General features: G+C 43.7%; 1 protein-coding gene across 7 annotated transcripts in view; it reads left to right on the forward strand.

Annotated features, from left to right (window-relative positions):
- The first annotated feature begins 8,627 nt into the window (after positions 1-8,627).
- Positions 8,628-23,022, forward strand: part of SLC43A3 (solute carrier family 43 member 3) — a 46,580-nt gene continuing 32,185 nt past the window's right edge. The window contains exons 1-2 of one of the 7 annotated variants that reach the window (XM_080994604.1): positions 9,698-9,771; positions 11,237-11,304. Coding sequence is in view for 1 of the 7 variants with exons in the window: in XM_080994600.1 (XP_080850726.1) it covers positions 22,493-22,553 (61 nt within the window). In the remaining 6 variants the exon portion in view is untranslated. Of the gene's footprint in view, positions 8,727-9,652; positions 9,772-10,022; positions 10,167-11,236; positions 11,305-22,223; positions 22,554-22,585; positions 22,605-23,022 lie in introns of those variants that run through there. The other 6 variants (XM_080994605.1, XM_080994597.1, XM_080994603.1 and 3 more) reach the window with 6 other exon arrangements.

Raw genomic sequence — 23,022 nt, forward strand, 5'->3', positions numbered from 1 at the left:
TGTGGGTTTGGTCCATTTTGGTTACCAGAAACCTGGGCGAAAGCAAAACAAACAAACTAAAAACACCCTCCAGTCAAATTGTGTCATAGACTTGGAAGTTCTGGCAAAAGCTGAACATTTTAGGATTTACAAAAATGCTAGCTTGTGACCAAAAATCAACCCACGTCGAACAGCTTTAGTTATTATAACTTGGAACATGCCAATTTTTAATGTTTTTTTTTTTTTTTTTTTTTTTAAATCGAGTGACAGAACGTACACGCAGGATCTTCTTAATCTGCATTAAGTAACGGGAGAAAGAGCTCTCGGTGTAAATGACCTCATCGTGCGATGCAGAGGAGTGGGCCGCAATTGTCATTTCGAAGGAGATGCGCCTCTGATTGGCATGGCTTGGGAGGAGGGGGCAAGTCGGAGGTCCAGGGGGAAAGTGTGTGTGTTAGTTGGGGGGGGGGAAGATAAGATTCTACCACCCAATGTTGATGAAGAGCTCTGTAGAGCGTAGGGAGGGCTGGGGAGGGGCTCTTCAGTACAATCTGGCACCGAGTTTGTTTGCCTCGCTGCCTCCGGAGTGAAATATCACAAGATGGAGAGACAGACGGTGAGGGTGCAGGTGGGCGGTGGCGGGCGGTAGCTCAGGCTGACTCAGGGGGGCCGTCATCCGCTTGGCTGGCCATATGCGGCTCGCTTAGGGAGGGAGGATCGCTCCCACAATGCACTGGGGCCAACCAAGCATGGGCACCTGGCATCAGGAGCGTGGCTTTCCCTCCTCCTTTCCTTTCCTTCCCATCCTCTGTAGAGCCTTCTAAATCCAGAACCCCCCTTTCCTGCGTTGAGTCCCTCAAGTTAGCTGCCCATAAAGCCATCCCACGCCCCTTTCGCTTCCCACACAGGTAAGGCTCTTCTCCTGGTCTGCTCAAGGCAGGTGATGTTAGTCTCACCTGACCATCCCAATTCGTTGCAACTACTAAGGACTGTGCTCGCCCTCAAGACACTCTGGCACCCACAATACACAGAAACGGGTTTACCGCTGCCGAGCATCCCTGCCCAACCATGGTGACCTGTCAGACGTCTCCTGGAAGTTCAGAAGCAGAACGTGATCCACATTCCCATCCCCTCTCGTTTGTCTCTAGCATTTGACAAACAGGAACATGCGGCTGTTTAACCGTTGTTGTGTGTATGTTTTAGCACTAATGAGCACTGATAGTTGATCATCAATGATGTGGCTAATTCTTTTTCTACCATCTAGGCAGGTCACCACGACCGCATCTTGTGGCCATTAGTTCCATAAATTAATCCATTTGCTTGCCAGGAACCTGTTGTCAGTCAGTGTCCTAGGGCTTTCAGAGAAAAACACCCCACCCCTCGCCGTTCTTCTCCATGTATGGTTACTATAAACCTCTGTGTAAATCTTAGAGTAAAGAAGCAATCCTGACCCCAATTACCTGGATGTGAGCCCCTCTGAATTCAATAGGACTTACTTCTGAGTCTGAATTCAATAGGACTTACTTCTGAGTAGACATAGTTAGGATAACCCTATTAGTCCTACTCCTTTCTTTAAAGAAGCAAAACAAAACCTTACATTCCCGAGACTTTTTCCTAGAGGGAAGACGCTTCAATCAATACCCCACCTCCGTTTGAGTTATTTTCCAGCTCTCCACCATCTCTAAGGTGGGGGCGATCAGAACTGCTTTCAGTATTCTAAATGTGGGAACACGAGATTTATATAATGACCATGTGGTATCTGCTGTTTTTGTTGTGGGCCCTTTCCCAACCATTCTGACATCACATTTGCCTTTTTAAAACAAAGCCACAAAAAACCCCACAGCACAACGGACTGCGGACTGACTTTTTCAGTGCTACTTCCATGACCCCGTGATCTCTTACAGGTGAAATCAGTCATTTCAAACCCCACTGGAATATATATGTGAAGTTGGAACTGTTCCCTTCTCCCCAATAGCCAATGTATGTTACTTTGCACTTATTATTTATGTTGAATCTCCTCTGCCATCTGTTGCTCAGTTACCCAGTTTGAAGAGACCCTTTTGGTGCTCTTCACAGTCTGTTTGATGTTATCATCCATACTAATTTGATGCCATCTGCAAACTTGGTTATCTTACTATCCAACCCCTGGTATGAGATCATTCAAAAATGAGTTTAAATAGCACCATTCATCTCTATGCAGATTCTGAAAGGACCTGGCTGGAATGGACTTGCCAACTAACAGGAAACGATGGGAATGTCTATTCCGTTCTGATTCTTCAATGCTTGCACAAAACATGCTTCTAAACCACACTATCTCATCTGGAAGCCCTGCCCCTCACCAGAGATGGGAGCATAGGAAGCTGCATTGAACTGAATCAGACCACTGATCTATCTAGCTCAGCAATGGCGAAACTGACTTTTAATGGGTCTTCTGGGGTTCAGATGGGAGATACCCCAAAATCCTACCTGAAGATGCCTCGGATGGAACCTGGGACCTTCTTCATTTGAAGCAGATGCTCTAGCACTTGGCTATGGCCCTTCTACTGCTTATCAATGATGCAGAGCGCCAGTGTGGTGTAGTGGTTAAGAGCGGTGGACTCGTAATCTGGTGAACCGGGTTCACTTCCCCACTCCTCCACATGCAGCTGCTGGGTGACCTTGGGCTAGTCACACTTCTCTGAAGTCTCTCAGCCCCACTCACCTCACAGAGTGTTTGTTGTGGGGGAGGAAGGGAAAGGAGAATGTTAGCCGCTTTGAGACTCCTTGGGGTAGTGATAAAGCAGGATATCAAATCCAAACTCCTCCTCCTCCTCCTTCTCCTCCTCCTCTTCTTCAGAAAATGTGCTCTTTATATGTTTCCAGGATTTCTCTTCTCATACTACACATTCGATCATTAAAACCTGACAGTGAAGACATCAGGGGTTCACCTGAAACTACATCTTTCCTCTGTCCACAGAATCCAGTGTAGTCCTTCAATTTGCCTCTGAATTGTTGCACTTTCCCATTTTTTAAAATTCTGATTCGTGTGTAACAAGTGCAATACAATAACTCTAAGCATGTTTACTCAAAGAAAGGTCAACTCATTTCAATGGGACTTCTATCCATGTAATGGATTATCTGCATATTCTATTTAAATAATTTTATTAATTGTCCACCATCTGAAAACAACTGTGGTGGTGTACAATATTTTGCTGCTGCTGCTGTTTAGTCGTTTAGTCATGTCCAACTCTTCGTGACCCCATGGACCAGAGCACGCCAGGCACCTCTGTCTTCCACTGCCTCCCGCAGTTTGGTCAAACTCATGCTGGTAGCTTCGAGAACACTATCCAACCATCTCGTCCTCTGTCTTCCCCTTCTCCTTGTGCCCTCCATCTTTCCCAACATCAGGGTCTTTTCCAGGAAGTCTTCTGTTCTCATGAGGTGGCCAAAGTATTGGAGCCTCAGCTTCAGGATCTGTCCTTCCAGTGAGCACTCAAGGCTGATTTCCTTAAGAATGGAGAGGTTTGATCTTCTTGCAGTCCATGGGACTCTCAAGAGTCTCCTCCAGCACCATAATTCAAAAGCATCCATTCTTCAGCGATCAGCCTTCTTTATGGTCCAGTTCTCACTTCCATACATCACTACTGGGAAAACCATAGCTTTTACTATACAGACCTTTGTTGGCAAGGTGATGTCTCTACTTTTTAAGATGCTGTCTATGTTTGTCATTGCTTTTCTCCCAAGAAGCAGGCATCAATATTACAATACAGCATAAAAAGAAATAAAAGCTACAGACAAATGAATAACAAGTAGGCTTTCTGATACCGCAGGTATTTCTTTTTACATACAGCACATACAGTACTTTGCACCAAACAGGTGGTTCTTTTTTTGGGCACCCACTATGCATCCAATGAGCCATCGATCCATCCCCAGCATTTTTTCCACCATCATTGTTGGATCTGCATGGAGTTCCTCTGCTGTGCACCAGATCTCAGCTGAAGAACTATGATGTAAATCTTGCTAGTAACACCTCTCAAACTTACCTGTTTTAGACCTTTCAAGCCTCAAATACATGCCTGCACCCTTCTGCACTTTGCCTGATTATGCATAATACAGAAGACAGACTAGGTAAAGGGCATGTCAAATTGCAGTGATACATATACATGGGCCTAAGGCCCCCTCTGCTGGCTGCTGGTAAAATTTCAAAACTTGGCAACAACCTCTAGAGGGGTTAGCCAAGTCTATTGGAGAAAAGTCAACATAGTATCTTGTTTCATGTTAAAGGCAAACAGATTTATGATGACATAACATTTATTTGGTCCCTAAATACTTTTCCATAATAAATCTTTCAGTCTTTAAGGCACCATAAGACTCTTCTTGTTTTCAATACTTGGTGTTCATTCTGGGCCTGCTTCATGCATAACTTCTTTTTCAATATGAAAAAACACCCACACATCATGGAAAATATGTGCACATACACATACCCTCTTGAATGAGTTCAGTAGCAGTTTTGCTTCAGTTACAGGATTTTGCAAGCTGTAAGGATGCTTCACACATTGAATCGATGATTTTCATGTAGGAAATAGGATGTGCCAGCAGTACTTCTCTACTATCATGTAGGGAGGAACACATGTATGCCTTTTCATTGCAACCACAGTCCTGCTATGTGCTCATGAAGTGAAATAAACATGCATGAACTCTTCACACTTAATAGTGGATATATGTACCGGTATCTCCTATGTGAAAGGGAGATGTGTGAAGCAGCTACAGTCACTCCCAAATATATAAATTCCTTCCAGTAGCACCTTAGAGACCAACTAAGTTTGTTATTGCTATGAGCTTTCGTGTGCATGCACACTTCTTCAGATAACAAATATATGTCCCAAATATATGTTATGATTGCAAAACAGGCACATGTGCAATTTTCACCCATAATAGTGCAGGGGACTGCAGAGCATATGCTATTGTTGCATGTCTGGCTCACAGTAGCAAGACCAATGCACTTTGCTACCTTAAGGTGAAGCCCAGGGCTGCCCCCACATCAACCCATGGCATGTACAGAAGCCTATTGGTTCAGGACTGGTAGCTGAATCTTATTTCTGCACTAGCAACAGGACAGTGTCCTCTACCACCCATGAGAGAATCAGACTACCTAAGGGGGTGCAGAGTATTCTTGGCGACAAAGTTCTGTCCTCCAAGACTTCCCTGCCACTTGCTCACTGCTCCAGCACATGCCCTAATGCAACCATAGAGGCCAGCATGCATCATAGGAGCATAGCAATGTAGGCACATGCAGAGTGGCTGCCAGAGTGCATGGGCTGGCCCGGCTCCCTGTCTGCCTGCTTCTGGGTTCAGTGGCTTTTCTGCAGTGATGTATTGGGAGAATGTGACTTGGTGAGACAGATAGCCCAGCTCAGCAGCTGTGGCTTTCAGTCAGAATGTGTCAGGTTTTCAGCACCAGAGCCAGTAAGGAGAGGTTTTTTGCCCATCCATGTTGCTACTGATAACTTAGTGAGCTCCTCTGAGAACCAAAGTGGATATGATGAGGGCATCTGTTTATAGATGCGTCTGTTCTGACCACACACACATATAAAGGGAGAGTGAATTCTGATTTTAACTTCAAGAAGCATGTGGGCGAGGGAAATTGGATCCTCCCAGGCAGTGCCTCTCCTATTGCTACAGACACTTTTCTCTTAGGCTGTGTTGTACACATTATGGTTTACTCTGACTGCACTGCGCTCCCACTGCTGGTGCTTGAAGCTGAGCACACATGATGTTAGTCACAATGCATCTGAATCCTGCAGCTTTTTAAGGAATACTCCTCTTTGATGCACTTCCCCTTAAACCAGCTTCCATTTGATGAGAAAAAAAGAAAGCTAAGGTTAAGCAGAGGGGTGTGCATTGCATATATGCAGCAATGCGGTGTGGGGAACGAAACCAGCCAATGTTATCCGGGATGAAGAAACCTCTTCAGTGTACACAGCAATTTAAGAAAGTCAGTTGCAGTGAGGAGGGAAGCTACCTCACTGCTTTTCAAGGTACCAATGTATACATAGCCATGAGTTGGGCTTCCTTCTGGTATTGGAGCTGGAGAGGGGGAGTGCTTAAGGATGGATCACAGCTCTCAACTATATAAAAAAATTAAAATAAGAAAAAAATGAATACTGCAGCAGTGATCACCTGTCCAGGTGAGCCCCAGCATGCTGGCTTAGCTGCTAACATGGGGGAGGTTTGCCACTGCCACCATAACCTGCCATGCCCTGAGTGGCAATTCCACCCACCCACCCGGGTCCCTGGACTACAGCCCTGAAATCTAACCCTCACTGCAACACTAGGTCTGGAAACATGGATTGTGAACATCGCATTCAGTCCTCAAAGTGGAGTAGTAAAATCCAAACCATACTGACATCAGTATACATTCTAGATCAGCTGGATTAATCCCTTTTATAAGTCTTGCCCCCACATAACATCAACTATTCTTTTTGTTAAAGGGAGTAGGACAACCCAACTTCTGGATCAGCTGAGAATTTATCCTTTCGTTACCTGCCCCCTCCACCAGTATTCAAATAGTTCTGGAGGTTATTTACTTATTTATTGATTACAGGTTTTTTGCTTTTGTTTTAAAACCCACTGGATTCATTTATGCATTACGCACACTACTACTTCAACAGATGTAAAATTGTACATTTCATTCAGGTTTCCTAACTATAAAAACCTTGCAGCCTCCACAATTGACTAGTCAAATGGTTTGGCCTTTTCTCCCATCTGCAATAAAGTGTGGCCCTCTTTTTGGTGAATTATTTAAAAGACACAGGTCTCGTATTATATACAATAACAAGGTCATTAGCTGCAGTGAGGTAGGTAGAAATGCAGATGTAACCCTCTCTTCAACACACTATCACACTTCAACACACTAGTGTGAAACTGAACACAGGATGGGGTTACACAGGATAAGAATCAGGAATGTGAATATGAGAGGTGGAGATGTGAATATAGGAGCAGGCATAAGGTTTAGCCCCCACTTGCTGGTATCCCCTTTTATACACACAGAGCCAGACCTACCAATAGGCAGAATGAGACAGCTGCCTCAGGTGGAAGATGTCAGGAGGTAGGTGCACTCCCACCTCCATTCCTGAGTTTCCTAAGCAAGTTAGTCCTGTACCTCCTAAGCTGTGTATGGTGGAAGATGTTGTCCCACCACCAATGTTGAAAGAAGATTCAGCTGGCAGTCCTGTCAGGTTTTTGTATGTGGAATGGGTGCATTACCATTTTGTTCTTTGCCTTAGGCAGCAAAATATTTTTGCCTAGCCCCACTTATATAAGTGAATGCTTGCTAGGCAAAGTGCTGTATTTGATACTATTGTGGTGAGAGCAAAACATACCCTTCACCTTGACATTGGGTGACCTGGCTCTCACTGAAAAGGGTTCCATTAAGGGTTGCGGTGCACTTTCCCAGAGATCTCCGAAGTATACTATATACAATAGGGATAATGCTTTTGTGTTCATGTCTGGATGTGGTTTTCCAATAGGCTTCTGCTTGTCCAATATGGGAACAGGATACTGGACTTGACAGCCTTTGTCTGATGCAGCTTGTCTCATCCGATCTATCTATCTATCTATCTATCTATCTATCTATCTATCATTCATTCACCTACATATATTTATAGCCACCAATAACAATAGTTCTCTGGCTGGTTAACTCTTAGATTACCTGCCACACACTCTGCCCATCATAACCACTAGTATTTTCTTAGCAATTCAAAACATACTCAGCTTTTCTGCTCAACAAAAACTGCAAGCTCAAGAGGCTGGCTACACATTACACACACCATGCCAATAAACAGACATGTGTATACTGGGCTCTGATCATTGCACATTCTGGAGCCTGCCCAAAGAAAGATAGAGAAAATGTGGGCATGTTACAGGCAAACCTACAACAAATCAGGGCCCACTGGTCACTTTTATCTGGCTCTCTTTGGTTTGTCTCTCCTTATCTGCTTTCCTGTGTATTTTCCTGTATAGTTACTTCCAGCCTGGGAGAATTCCAACCTGTGTTCTCAGCAGTAACCAGTTTATGTAAAAGCAGATGAATCACAAGGATAGTTCAGTTGGTAGAGCATGAGGCTCTTAATCTCAGCACCATGGGTTCAAGCCCCAAACTGGGCAAAAGAATCCTATATTGCAGGGGGTTGGACTAGATGACCCTCATGATCCCTTCTAATTGTACAGTTCCATGAGTCTATGAATTGTGGTCCAAGTTTTTCCAGACTGTTCATGAAAAAGATTCAATTAACATGAAAAATGCAGAGTGCCAGGTTAGCAAGTAGTAACAGTATTTCAATACCATATTGACAATCCTGATTTGAGATTACCCCTGAGGATAAACTGGATCTGAAATATATTGGGCTCACTAAAAATTGTGCTCCTATCTCCCTTTGCACAGCTGGATGCTCTTTCCCCTCCTTTCCCAGCAGTTGGTGGCCTGCCAGATTGCCTTTCAAGTGAATTAAAGGGAGGGTTTTTTTGTAACAGTTATATGTACTGCAGTTATTGTATCATTGTTTTTTGTGTTGTGAGTCACTTTGGCACATGCGTGTAGGAAATGTGTGAGAGGCACACACAGTTATCAAAATAGCAAATCCTCCTGGGTGGGGTGACAGAAGTATGATCTCTAGATAGTACTGGGTCTTCAGCACATGCAGCAGAACTACATGGTAGGACATCAAACGTGGAGGTGGTAAAATGCTCTGTACGACTTCTGGCAACAGGTATGGAACTCCACTTTTGAATACTTCTCCCTGCCCTCCAGTTTGAGCAAAATCCCTGAAAACAAGAAAGTAGCACACCAGAAAAGCAGGACTACAGGCGGAGTGAGGCAGCTGCCTCAGGTGGCGGATTTGGCAGGGAAGCAAAGTGTTATTTATTATTGTATTTTTACTAAGGAGGGGGAAATGGCCTCCTTTCTTTTTTGCCTGATGAGTCCAAAATTACTTAGGGGAGAGTTAAAGCGTTTGCCTTTTGACCTGAAGGCTTCAGGCTCAATCTCCACCATCTCCTGGTAGGGCTGAGAGAGATCCTGGTCTGAAATCCTGGACAGCAGCTGCCAGTCAGTGTAGACAATACTGAGCTAGATGGACCTGATGGTATGGCGCAGTAAAAAGCAGCTTCTTATGTCTGCCTCAGGGAGCAAAATGTATTGGATCAGGGTTTCCCAAATTTGGGTCTCCAACTTTTTTTTTGGGGGGGGGACTACAATTCCCATCATCCCTGACCACTTGTTCTGCTAGCTAGGGATGATGTAGTCCAAAAACAGCTGGAGACCCAAGTTTGAGAAACCCTGTATTGGATCGAGGGCGTCACGAACAGTGGTTCAAAACCAGCACTTTGCTGTTCTGTTGTGTTGCTGCTCCGGTCTGTTGTTGTTGTTAGCGATCATCTGAAGTGGCATTTTGTCACACCGGCACGCCGCCACTCCATTTCTGACGCGTGTCTCCCCCCCCCCCCCCGGTAAATCCCCGATAGGGCTGCCGCAACCTATATATAGGGTTCCAGGAGGGCTAAGGGCGAAAAGCGCGGCCGCTTTGGCGCGCCGAAGGTGGCGAGGAGAACAATCCCTTTCATCTGGCGCGGCCCAGGGGGGCGGGGGCTGGTCCAATACGCGGCTCCTGAAGAGACGGCGAGCGGGAGAGGCGTGTCTCCGCGCTGACGTCAGCGCACCCCGCGCTGCCTATGGAGGACACCCGTGGCGCGCGGCCAGGGCTGCACGACCCACCGCTATGACAACAGTCGGCCGGCCGGATTGACGCGGGCAGGGTGAGTCTCTCCGCGGGAGCAAATGCGCGCGGCTTCCTTTCATGTGGGGCTGGGGCGGGCCTGTCGCCGGGAGCCTCGTGCGAGCAGGGGAGGGAGTAGGCAGGGAGAGGCGGCCACCCAATCGGCGAGGGGCCCCTGGGGGGCAGGGCGGGGGCGGGGCCGGTGACTGACACCTCCGGGCGCGTGGGGAGGGAAGGGGAAAGTACCTGCAGCTGAGGGAGGTTGCCAGCGCGTATATGTGCAGGTGGGAGGAATAGTGGTCTCTTCCAAGGGGGGGTGGGCACGGATAGTGGTCTCTTCCCGAGCAGCCTGTCCTTTGGCCACACGGGGCTAGTCGACGTCCCCCTCTTCGCATTGGACTGAGTGGAAAAGGGGCCTTGAGCCTTAGGAAGGAGGTATGTCTGGAGCGCCAGGTGCCCCCTAAAAGCGCCTATTTGTCAGAGGGATCTTGGCAGTTGGTTGCTCTCGGCGCAATGATATTTGAGCGTGCCTACCTTGAATGCATCCCCGGCGACTTCTGAGTAAATGAGCCACGTGTCGGGCTGCTACTGCTGCCGTGAAAATGTGGGGAGGGAAGCAGCCTCGGCGCCTAACTTCATAGGAAGACATCAGAAAGTTTGACTTGTACAGGTGTGTGTGAGCAGTTGGGAGTAGGTTGCTCTGAAAGGTGGTCAAAGAATAGAAGGGAGGTGTTTCTTGCTTTTTGTACCAGAATCGTAGACTTGGGTCATCTTAGTCCAACCCCCTGCAATGCAGGAATCTTTTGCCCAAAGTGGGGCTCGAACCCATGGCCCTGAGGTTGCCTGAGGTTATATGGATACAGGTAGTGACTATTCAGAGATGAGAGGCCGGCTACCCGAATAAATTCTGAGCAGACCGGTAGTTGTGAGGAAGTGTTTGTATCCCACGTGTTGTGCATTTATTTAGGTTTCTTAATTGTCCTGTCTCCAGGGTAGGTGTCATTACTGAAAACAGATGAATAGGCCAAAATCTCAACCCAATATAAAATTCTACAGAAAATTAAAATAGCCCCCATATCTGTCTCTGCTCTGAAAAGAAAGCCAAACATGCACTATTTACAGCACACCTGGAAATTGTTCCGTGTTGTGGTTTTGGGATGCTGAAAGTCAACATCCTTGACTAGCATAAGTAGATGTGGAATTCATGGCAGGTCTGGCTCTCTAGAGAAAAGCTGGCAATACTAGCATGTATCCTTTGGAGCAGGTGAGTACCTGGTGGTGTTCTAGACCCCTGGAACAAGGAGGAAGAGTTTTTGTTGTGAAATATTGAGGTAGGAGGATTCTGGGTAAAGACAGGCCTTGCTCAGAAGTGGTCTCTGGAATCCCAAGAGAAGCTCTTTAGTGGGAGACAAGTGATTTGTTTTGCTTGCTTTTCAGAGTTGAAGATAGAGTATGCCATTGAGTAGGGCATATGCACTCATCCCATTGTTATGTCTGACAAACAGGTTTTGCAGCATTTCATATTGTTTCAACAACTGCTTGACCAGAGGCAACAGTGGGACAAAAGCAATATGTGAGTACAGTGGGACTTACTCCCTTGTAAGTGTGTGCAGCATTGCAGCCTTATTCCTCTTTTCAAAACCAACAAAGCACTGCCTCCAGCATTTATCCGAGGTCCTGTCCACTGTTTGTGGTCCTGAAATGGCAGGCAAGGAGATAATGAAAAGAATCAGTCTTTGTCTGATATCTGCAGACTTCTCTCTTGCCTCTTTTTCTTGCTCATAAGCAAGAACACATGATTTTGTGCCCTACTGAGGTCTGCTGAATCATATATTTCGCAAAGTCCTCATTTTATCTTCCACTTGCTCAATTATTACCTAAAAGTTTATACAGGCCCTGCAGTTTGTGCTGCTCAGGAAATGGACAGTGTCGTCTGTGTCTATGCCTCAGGTGGTCAGAAACTGCACAGAACCTTGTCTTTTTATTCATTTAACCAAATATCCAAGCACCTCCCTTTTGTATCAGCAAGAGAACAATTTGCATCAATTACTACTTTCTAATCTATTTGCTGGGATGAAAATGGAATTAAATGGGAGTATGGTCTATTAGAGCAGTTGTCAATTCCCCTAGACTTGTGTTTCCTTTAGGTCTTGTCCACTGCTTGTGGACATTTCTAAATGGACCTTATGCTTCTGAGCATGAGCTAACTTCCCTCTTTGAAAAGAAAAGGAGAAAGCTCTCTCATGGGATGACCAAGACCTTGAGGAAACCGCAGGTATAGTTAAATTAGGCAGTGTTTGTTTTTCCTTAGATCATAGTTTTAAAAACATGTTTCACGGCTACTTGTACATTTATTTGCTTTAGAAAGCCAGAATGCTGTGAAATGTGCCTGGGCCTTCCCTTCCCTTCACTCCCTCCTTTGCAGAAACAAGGTGCACTTGGATGTGCAGGCATGCAGACACAAGAGTGTAGTGCATATTATTTAGGTGTGTGGCAGGCTGTGCAAATGTGTGTTCAACTGTTGGTGGTACTAAGTGTAGAGAGAGATAGTTTTGCATTATCCCAAATGAGTGGTCAGCAAGTGGAACCTGCAACAAAATGTTGCAATGTGGTGTGCCAGCTAACCTTTTCTAGGATACTCTGTTCTATTCTCTCTCTTTAACTGTAAGTCAGCATGTTGTGCCAATTGGCCATGCTCAGTCCTCACTGAACATCCCCCCCCCCCGTGTGTGTGTTTACCCCTCATCCCTGTAGGGCTTTCCCTCTAAATATTTTTCTTGTACTGCTATAAACCTTGGGTTTTCCCCAAACCTGTTTGTGTGTGTGAATGTTGCCATTTTGAGTATAAAATCAGTTTGCTATTAGTTTATAGGTTACACTGTAAAGACCCGTGAGTACAAAACAGTCACATTGACACTAGTGAATTGCAACATATTTCCCCCCATTCTATAAACAGAAGGCAAGTGTGGTGAGATAGGGTTGCCATATTTCAAAAAGTAAAAACCAGGATACCCCAAAAGCATTTTTAAAGGAAACCCGCAAAATTGTTCTCCCCCCCCCCATCAATTCCACCTTTGAAAGCCCTAGGTGAGATGCAAAAGAGGAGAGGGTTTCTGTTGAAAAGGGGATTTCAGCAAGGGGTGAGAAAAGCTCTTCTGTGAAATAATTAAAGCTGTAGGCCTTCTTCTCTTTTTGATCTGATAGTCACGACAATATGTTGTGAAATCAGAGTTCCTGTGGAAAGTTTTATTCTTGTTGACCCAGGAAATGGGGGAGTCTGAAGCTTGGAAAATGTCCTTATCCCCACTCTGCTGTTTGGAAAGTCAACATAGCAGCTGAAATTAGCAACAAGGATAAAATAAATGAGGCCTGGAGCTAGTCAAGAAGCAAATCCCTAGTGGATTTGACCTTGGCTATCACTGAAGATAAGAGCCATAATAAACTTATAAGGAGGGTTAGTTAGTTTGTTTTACTGTGTAGGATTGATCCCACATCTCAGAATCGCTGAAGGGCAGCAGTAAGGCTATTGCCACCTCTTATTAATTTTGGGTGGATAAGATATCTCAGTATTGTCACAGAAAAGGGACTTCCAAGAGTATCACACAACTACTAAAATGTAATTGAAATGAACAGTGCAATCCTATATATGTCTCCCTGGAAGCAAGTGCCACTGAGTTCAGTGCAGTTTGCTTCCATGTAAGTGGATGTAGAATTGCTGTCTTTGTTAGATACTTTATAGTTTGAATTGACCTTAAGTCAATCTAGCCCTGTCTTTATACTCCAATCCTAAGTGCACTTACTAGGAATTTAGGTTGTAATATACTTGCATACCTGGAAGTAGGTCTCATTAAAATCAAGGGTTTACTTCTAGGTAGGCATGCATAGGATTGTACTGCAAGTCTCATTGAGCTCAACAGAATACACTTCCAAGTAGGCCTGCATAGGATCCCTCTCTGCAGATAATTTTGATTTTATTGCTGCCTCTATGAGGAGAATTGATATTCTGCAGAGGAAAAGGGTAGGGCTACTTGCTCAGCTGGTTTAAGACAACAAGATTCTCCCTAACCATAATTCTGTCTATGTAAATAGAGGTTAGAGAATTCTAACTTTATTTGCAGCACTCTTGCCAAGCTGCAATTCCCAGGACTATTTTTCAGCAGCCAGACTCACCTCAGCTGGCCAATTAAAAGGGTATCAAACATACAAGGAGCTGCCATCCCTGTTTGCTCTGTTTGCCGATATTGTCTACTACCCTTCCCCAACACCTCTCTTTACACCTCAGCTACCTGTCTCCCCACAGCCCACTTCAAGCCCCTCACCTCCTGCTCCACACCTGCTTTTTAAAGGAGAGGTGCTTCACAGTGTGGCTTGCTAAGTTTGCTGGATTTGAGTTAAATGCTTTGCTGAATCAGAGCCTTTGGTTGTTGCTTAGCAGCATACCTACTGACCAGCAAGGGCATTTTGTTCAATGCATTTCTACTCATGACCTTCGTGTCTCTCTATTCTGTTTTATGTAGTTAATTATTCACAAATTGAAAGTGAATTCTTCCCAAACTCAAATCAATTAATGATCTCTTTTTATGTTACTCTGCATACATATTAATGGTTCTGTTCCTTATATTAGAATGCTTCAAGGCACCAATTTTTAAATTTTATTTTAGTCTTAACATGATCAGCAACTATTTTTGACAATCATGTTCTTCTGCCTCGAGCACCTGGCAAGCAGAAAGTCTGCCGGTGATTTTTTAAAAACAAACAAATAAGGAGATACAAGTGATGAGAAAAAACTTTATCTACTTATTTGCAACATACCTTTTTACTGTACTGTACTGTACAAATATAGGGTCAGTAAAAAAAGGAAATGGAGACCTGGAAAGCCAGTGATATGGGCAGATGCATAAGAGGGATTGTACTTCATGAGGAGGAGGAGCAAGACTGATTTTGGACAGAGAGTCCGTCTCTGTAGCACAGAAGGGAGCTCTGTATGGAATGAGAAGACTATGAAGTGTTTCTGAGAGGGGGAGGTGTGCATTGTAGCACCATGAATAGGCTGTTTATAATCCAAGGAAACCAGTCCCTGGGGTCATATGCTGGACAGTTTTGGTCTGTTCCAGCAGTGTCATGCTTGGCATTTAATGAGCTAGTCTTTTATAGCCAAAAGAGATGTGAATTTGGACTGGCGAAGAGGCTGATGGTAGAGAGTTTGCCTTCAGCCCTGGTATCCACAAGCTGTACCTCATTTTCCCTAAAGAGACCATAAACTGTACTCTCTCAGGGTTTGTTTGTTCTGCTTACAGGTCCAAGATTCTTTTGGGGGGTAAATCTGGGTTGTCTTTTCTCTCTAAATGCAACTTACTATTGTTCTTGTATAAATGATGATCCCCTCATAAACAAACAAGCAAGAGCTTTGTTATGCATAGTATAGGAACATCTGAAGGTTTCTGTTAGGGTTGCCAACATTCATACCAGCCCTGTTCCTGACCATTTAACTGCAGTCTAATGAGCAGAAATTTAACAACTTTTCCTGGCAAGGAGGCAAAAGTAATGAGGAAAGCTCCACTTGGTAACATAGCCTCCCCGCCCCCCCAGGCTACCCCTACCAAGAAGGGAACAGGGCCCTTAAAAAGTTGGCAACCCAGCATTTCAACATGTCTTACTTGCAATGTAAGTTATGAAATGAAATGAAATGTATGTCCCTACTACTATTTGATTTACACAATACAGTACTAACAAAACAGAGAAGTGGAAGAAAATGCTGAAATTATGGTTTGTGGGACACAGCGCAAAAGAAGCATCCCCTCCTCCAAAGATGACCGAGGAACTGATTCTGCTTCCGTTGGGATTGCTGAAATGCAATGCACCTGAGTCTGCATTCCTGAATGACTGTCTCAGGTGCATAAGAAGTGGCCTTAGGGCTTTGTGTGTGCGTGCCTGCGAACGTTTAAAATAGAAACAATCAATCTGTATAATGAGGAGCCTCTACTGTAGCTTTCCCAGATAATTCCAGATAATTTACCGCAAAAGTATTCTTGTTTTACAGCCCCACTGACTGTTCATGGTTTAAATGACAGAGTACTGTCATCAGCATGTTGCTCTTTATGTCAGACTTCTCTGCTGCTGCTCCTATACCTTGCACACAGATTCTGTTTTACTTTGTGATTAGATTCCTTTCAGTCTTCCTTCCCAGCCGTGCAGCCTTATTACCTCTTCTCTCTTTGGCTTTTTCTGCAAGCAAAACAATCTGGGTGATTATGATGAATGCATTTCAAACACCTTCCTTGTCTCCCTTCCTCCACCACATCTCAAAACTAATGGGTGGATCTGGTTAGTTTTTCTTCACCGCTTTATAGCTACAGCCTTTTTGCAACTCAAGAAAAAACAGACACCTGCCACATGTATTGGTTAAAATGGTTGGTACACTAGGATGTTTTCCTGTTCCTTTAGCCCAATTAAAATGGATGTGAGCAGTGATAAAACATGGTTGTGCTGCTATACAACTCCCATGCATTTTAAAGGGCCTTTCACAACAGAGTCTCTATATCCGTTGTGACATAATATGTTGGGAGACGGGGGATCTGTGTATCTCCAGATTTTGTTGGACTCCAGTTTCCACCAGCTCCAGCCGACATGTTCAGGGATGATGCGTGCTGTAGTCCAGGAACATCTGGATGGCCTCAGGTTTCCCACCCCTGCTCTAGAGATAGTCTCATAAATAATTACTGCTAGAAATTACTTGGTTAACAGCAGGCAGATCCATCAGGTTCCAAACATCTTAGGAAAAGTTATCATTAATGATTCTGTGATATGACATACGTAATTGCATTGGACCTCTCCAAGAGACCATTTTCTTAAGAATTTCTTTTCTGTGCACATTACCTGTTGATAATCCACACATATTGTTTAGCTATCTGTTAACCTGAAAATATATGCACCACAACTGAGATGTTACCCATTCTACAATTTGAACACAGAGTATACACACTACGTGAAAGTTTAGTTAGGGTTGTCATATGTCCAGATTTTCCTGGACATACCCAGAATACTGAAGTTGAAAGCAGTGTCTGGGCAGAAATTGGTGAAATGTCCTGGAAAATCCATATGGCAACCCATGGCGGTAGTGTCATTTTGCTGATTTTTCTTAAAAATAGTTTAAAAACGCAAAAAACACACAACAACTTTTGTGTTTGGATTTTCACCTTTTGAAATGTGGCAACCCTGATTTAGACATCTGCACAGTACAGGAAGGGTGTGCAGCGGAATAAAGAGCTCTCCTCTGAAAAATCAGTAAAAGAGACAGTACATTTCTAAAATACTGGGGCTCCATTATGCTTGGAAGTTACGTTTTCCGTCTGGAGACATTGCCCTCTAAACACGGAAATGTGGTGGTTAGGGTTGCCAACTTCTTTTTGGACCTGGGCTCCTCTGGACAGATTTCTAAAGGGCATATGTGCTGCTGCCCAAAAGGGCCTGTTTCTTGTAGCTACCAGCTCTGCCTCTGAGAGTTGTGGCCAGGTTTCACCCGCCCATGAGGTGACAGTATCCCTGGGGGCAGCAGATCCCGATGTCAATCTTTCTTGCCCCCTTGTTCCTCATGTATATATTCTCACTCCATCTTCCCTGGCAGGGAGGGAGGAGACACAGGTTAGCCTCAGGCTGTCCCTGGTTGTGGCAGGCCAGAAAAGGGGTTTGGGAGACAAATCAAGCACACAAGGCAGTTTATGTTGGAAAAAGTTCTACCAGAGGTATCCTTGTCCAGGACATTGAGGACTGTAAAAGAACTAGCACCTTAGATTGTGCCTGGAAACTAACCTGTGGTCCAGACCAGTGCAGTTTTTCTAGCACTGCACAAACTCTGCAGTCCATTCTTGACCACTAACCAAGAAGCTGTGATTCTGGACCAGCTACTGTTTCCCATTTTCAAGGGAGGAACCAAACAGTCTGGCTGTAAGGCTGACCATGGATTTCATACATCCAACTGTTACAGACTTGCACAGTTACTTGTGACCCACTGAGCATTGTTGTTGTTTAGTCGTTTAATCGTGTCCGACTCTTTGTGACCACATGGACCAGAGCACGCCAGGCACTTATATGCCTGTTGTCTTTGTCCATGGAGTTTTCTTAGCAGGGATACTGGAGTGGCTTGCTGGTTCCTGCTCCAGGTGGATCACGTTTGGTCAAAACTCTCCACTATGACCTGTCCATCTTGGGTGGCCCTGCACGGCATAGCTCATAGCTTCTCTGAGTTATTCAAGCCCCTTCGCCACGGCAAGGCAGTGATCCATGAAGGGGAAATGTAGCATACCACTTATTTTTTGTGACTACTAGGTGTTTGACAAGTTCTCTGTATTGTATTTCTGCCCCCCCCCACTCCCAGTGAGTTTCTTACTCCCCCCAGTACTTAGATAACACTAAGTTATCAGCTAACATGGCAATATAAGGTCACCTATGAAGGAAGTACACCTTTTTTGTCCTTCACAGTGGGTTCTGGCAGGATTTACACTACCAAATTATATAAAGACAATAAACTTGAGAAAAAGGTATTTAATAAAAAAAACAAACTAATTTACTTCAAAACTTCAAATAATATCTGCATATGGCCAGTGCTATTTTCCTAGAAAAAGAGGTGCCAGAACTCACCATGAACACGTCCCTTGTTCTCTTAGAATGACAATGGTGCCCACCTGAGAGGTGTCAGAACTGAGTTCCAGCTGAAAAAAGCCCTGCGTATGGTATAAGTGCATAGAATAAAGACCAAAAACACAAAATTGTCATCATTGTAATTAACAAACACATTTTAAAAACGTTTTAAAAAGCCATAATTGAGCATTTCTCCTCTATGAGTCTTGCTCAAAATGATTTTATGTAATTATGAAATCTACATAAATGTGTATGTAAAGAAATTGTATTACATCTTTTTTTTTATTAAATATTTATTCCAATTTTAAAATTACAAAAAAAGAAAAAAGTAGGAAAAAAAACAAATCACATACATCTTACAAAAAACAGACAGTAAAAAGAGAAATACAAAAGACAAAAAATCACAATAGAAAATAACAAAAATCAAATTAAACCATTACAACCGTCTTCCCATTTACTTGTTTCCATGACTTCCTCTCACCTCCCTGCTTTGTATTCTAATTTGAATCGTATCTCCAGCAAATCCTTCTAACCTTCTTTTCTTTTACTTATTTTAACATTCGAAAGTATTTAATTCTCCTCTATCTTTATTTTACACTTCATATTTACTTATTCCATTATACCCTGTCTGCCAATACGGTCTAATATTCTTCTCCAACCCTTTCTAACATTCTTTTATATTACAGTGTTTCTGAAGATATATTTTAAATTTTTTCCAGTCTTCTTCCATCAACCCTTCTTCCTGATCTCGAATTCTGCCGGTCATCTCAGCCAGTTCCATATAGTCCATCACTTTCCTCTGCCATTCTTCTCGGGTAGGCAATTCTTGTGTCTTCCAGTATTTCCCAATAAGTATTCTTGCCGCTGCTGTCGCATACATAAAAAAATTCCTGTCTTCCCTTCGCACCAATTGGCCGACCATGCCCAAGAGGAAGGCCTCTGCTTTCTTCAAGAAAGTGTATTTCAATACCTTTTTTAATTCATTATATATCATTTCCCAGAAGGCCTTGATCTTTGGGCACGTCCACCAAAGGTGAAAAAAGGTACCTTCATTTTCTTTACATTTCCAACATTTATTATCAGGCAAATGATAGATTTTTGCTAGCTTGACTGGGGTTAAGTACCACCTATAAATCATTTTCATTATATTTTCTCTTAAGGCGTTACAAGCCGTAAATTTCATACCTGTGGTCCATAACCGTTCCCAGTCAGCAAACATGATATTATGCCCAACATCTTGTGCCCATTTAATCATAGCAGATTTAACCATTTCATCCTGTGTATTCCATTTCAACAGCAGATTATACATTCTTGACAGATTTTTAGTTTTAGGTTCTAACAATTCCGTTTCCAGTTTAGATTTTTCCTCCTGGAAACCGAACTTTTTATCTAGGTTAAAAACCTCCCTTATTTGATAGTAGTGAAGCCAATCTCGAACTTTAGTTTTTAATTTATCAAAGCTCTGCAATTTTAATTTGTCTCCAACTTGTTCTAAAATGTCACAATATTTTGGCCAGTTTGTCTCCATATTTGTTTTTTTCAATGCCTTTGCCTCCATTGGTGACAGCCACCTTGGTGTTTTACTTTCCAACAAATCCTTATATCTCACCCAAACATTAAACAATGCTTTCCTGACAATATGATTCTTAAAGGCCTTATGCGCTTTAACTTTGTCATACCATAAATATGCATGCCATCCAAACACATTATCAAAACCTTCTAGATCTAAAATGTCCACATTTTCAAGAGAAATTGTATTACATCTTTTAGGACACACTGCCCTTCTGAGGTGATAAACACTTGAAAATAACAGCAACTGCAGTTTAATCATTAATATTAACATAGGAACTGAAAACTATCAACAGCTAAAAACCTTCAGGCATAGCCCATTAATTAATCAAGTGCAGACTGGAATAAAAACATCTTCAGAGATTTCTTTTAAAACATAAATAATGATGCAATAGTATGTGTTTTCATGGAGAGGAAGTTCCAAAGGTGTGGGGCCAAAAGGTCTTATATCTGTTACCCAGCAATCTAACAGCTCCTAGTGACAGGCTGGAGATCAGGGTGGTCCTTGGATAACCTGATCCCAAACTGTTTAGGGTTTAAAAAGCCAAAGCCAGCACACTGAAATGACTTGGAATCAATCCAGAATAGGCAGGGCTGATCCACCCATGAGGCAAGGGGAGGCAACTGCCTCAGGCTGCAGGATCCCACAGGGGCAGCAGATCTGGCTTTCAATGCATAGTCTGCTGCTGCCGCCGCCATCTCAATGACAGCAAAAACTGTGGTGCACTCCTTGGAGGCTGAATCTGTCACCTCCTCAACAGCTCCTCCTATGCTGGCTCTAGAGTGGCCTCTTGGCGAATAGAAGATGCTGCTGGTCTCCTTCCCCCATTGTTCCCAATGTAAATCTCTCTCTCCCCCCCTTCCTGGATGTAGAGCTTCACTCACCCCTTCTTTCCTAGCAGAGTCCCCCCACCATTTTGTGGTTTACCTTGGGCCTGGTCCTCAGAATAGGCTGAATATGATCTGAATGCCTAGATTAATTTGATGCATAGCAATAGAAAAGAGAAACTCCTGAGTGCAATATTAAAATTGACTGGAAAATGCACTTGCACTATAGCAGTAGACATTATTCCACCCATGCCACCACATTTTTATGCTTCACCTTGATCACTGAGGTCTTCTGATGGGGCATCGGAGGCCAACCCCAGTTCAGCTGGCCTTCACCACGAACTGAGAATATAGTGTGGCAGACCCTGACCTGCAGAACTCCTTGCCAGTAGAGGTTCATCAGGAGTCATCTGCTCGCTTTTAGACATCTTCTGAAAAACAGGCTTTTTGAACCTGAGGTTTTTTTTTTGCCAAACAGCTGGTATGCCTGGTGTTTTTCTTGTTTTTATTATAGTATTGTATTTTTAGTTTGTATGCTGCCTTGCAGTATTTAATATGAAAGTATGCTTATACATATTTAAACAAAATAAATAAAAAGTGTATTCTTTTGTCGGTGTGTTTTAATATTGTGCAAGGAGGCACTGTGTTCAGTGGACAAAGTGACTGAGGCCAGTCCTTACCTCTCAGCTTAACCTACCTCAGAGGATTAAATTAGAGTGAGGGATGGGGAAGATCTTGTATGCTGCTTTGAATTCTCTGGAGGAAAAGTGGGATATTATTTAATAAATAATATGCCTGCTCTATTTTCTCTGATCAAACAGGTCTTGTCAGGTTTTGAAGCACTATACTAACCATTAAATAAACATTGTGTTTGTCTGGAGATGCTAATAGGATGTGTGTGGGGGGAGGGGGTAGGATTGTGTATCCCATGCATAGACAGTTTATTATGCCACAGGGGGAGTGTGTGTCCCATTGACACTTTAACCTCAGATATATGTGTTGTCTGTCCCTAAACTGTGGTAAATTAAACCACCCTGGACCAAAGTGCAGGCATCACTCTGTCATGCCAGCTGCACAGTTGTAAAAAATCCTGACGTGACGGAAAGGTTAACAGAAAAATTACTGAGGGAATCATAATGATTTTAGAAAGTGTGACCTACAAATGCTGGCGTAGTCGGTGTCAATAATGACACACAATCAATGCAGTGGGAAAGGGAAATCCAGGCATATGGAAAGAGTGACAGTTCTGGGCCAAAGTTAATCTTTAGTGCTGGAAAGCAACTCCTTTGGCATAATTAAGTGGACTTTTCACAAGCCCTTGCAATAATGTACCTCCATTAAGGGTCCATTAAGGAAGTTAAATAAACAAGTGTAAGGTGCAAAGTCTCGTTAGGAATTAAAAGGTCTTTCTAACTGTAAGCGGTAGCAGAAGGTGCTTGTCCCTGCTTCTTGCAGCTTGGAGTGGGAGCAGCGCTAATGGCTTGGAAGAGACACACATGCCCCCTCATGAGATTTGCTTAATGGCACACACGCGGGAGTTCAGCTAAGGGGGGGGGGCAAACTTTTTTCAAAGAGGGCCAGATTTGATGAAGTGAACATGTGTGAGGGCCGACCAAAGTAGTTGAGCTTTTTAAAGGATTTTACCCCAGGAAATAAACTGCCACAGGGGCTGGGGCTGGATTAAACCAATGGGCGTGCCAGATTAAGCCCCCAAACGGACTTTGGACATGCCTGAGCTAAGACATCCAGATGGTGGAACGTGCAGCGCAATGGAAGACACAAAGCAACGTAGGTACATCTCCAGCTTTGAAGAGAGGCTAGTCGTCTTTTGAGGTGCATGTAAGTTTTCCCCAGGTTTAGGTCAATTGGCATGTTACAACTGTAATTCTTACTGTGTACTAGGAGAGTGATGTGGTTTTGTACAGAAAAGCTCCAAGTGCAACCAAAGTGGGCTGTCTTCTGTCCCTCATTTCCATGACAAAACTGTTAAGTCTAAACATACTGTTGCTTGGTAAACTGATGCACGTGTACTGTTTTCTGTAGGGCTCTTAAGGCAGAAGGGATTGCACCACCTGTGTAGTAATCAGGAAAATGCAAATATCCTGGAATTATTGGTGTGGAGATATGGGTGGAAAAGTAGAGTGGGCATCTTGCTGCATATTTATTTAGTGGAAGATATATGCATTAAGTTCTAAGTTGCAGATATGAAGCAGCCTAACCCCTTGACTTTTTGTTACAGTGGTGCCTCGCAAGACGA

The sequence above is a fragment of the Podarcis pityusensis genome, assembly GCF_964106645.2.
Source record: "Podarcis pityusensis genome assembly, chromosome: 1".
NCBI lineage: Eukaryota > Metazoa > Chordata > Lepidosauria > Squamata > Lacertidae > Podarcis > Podarcis pityusensis.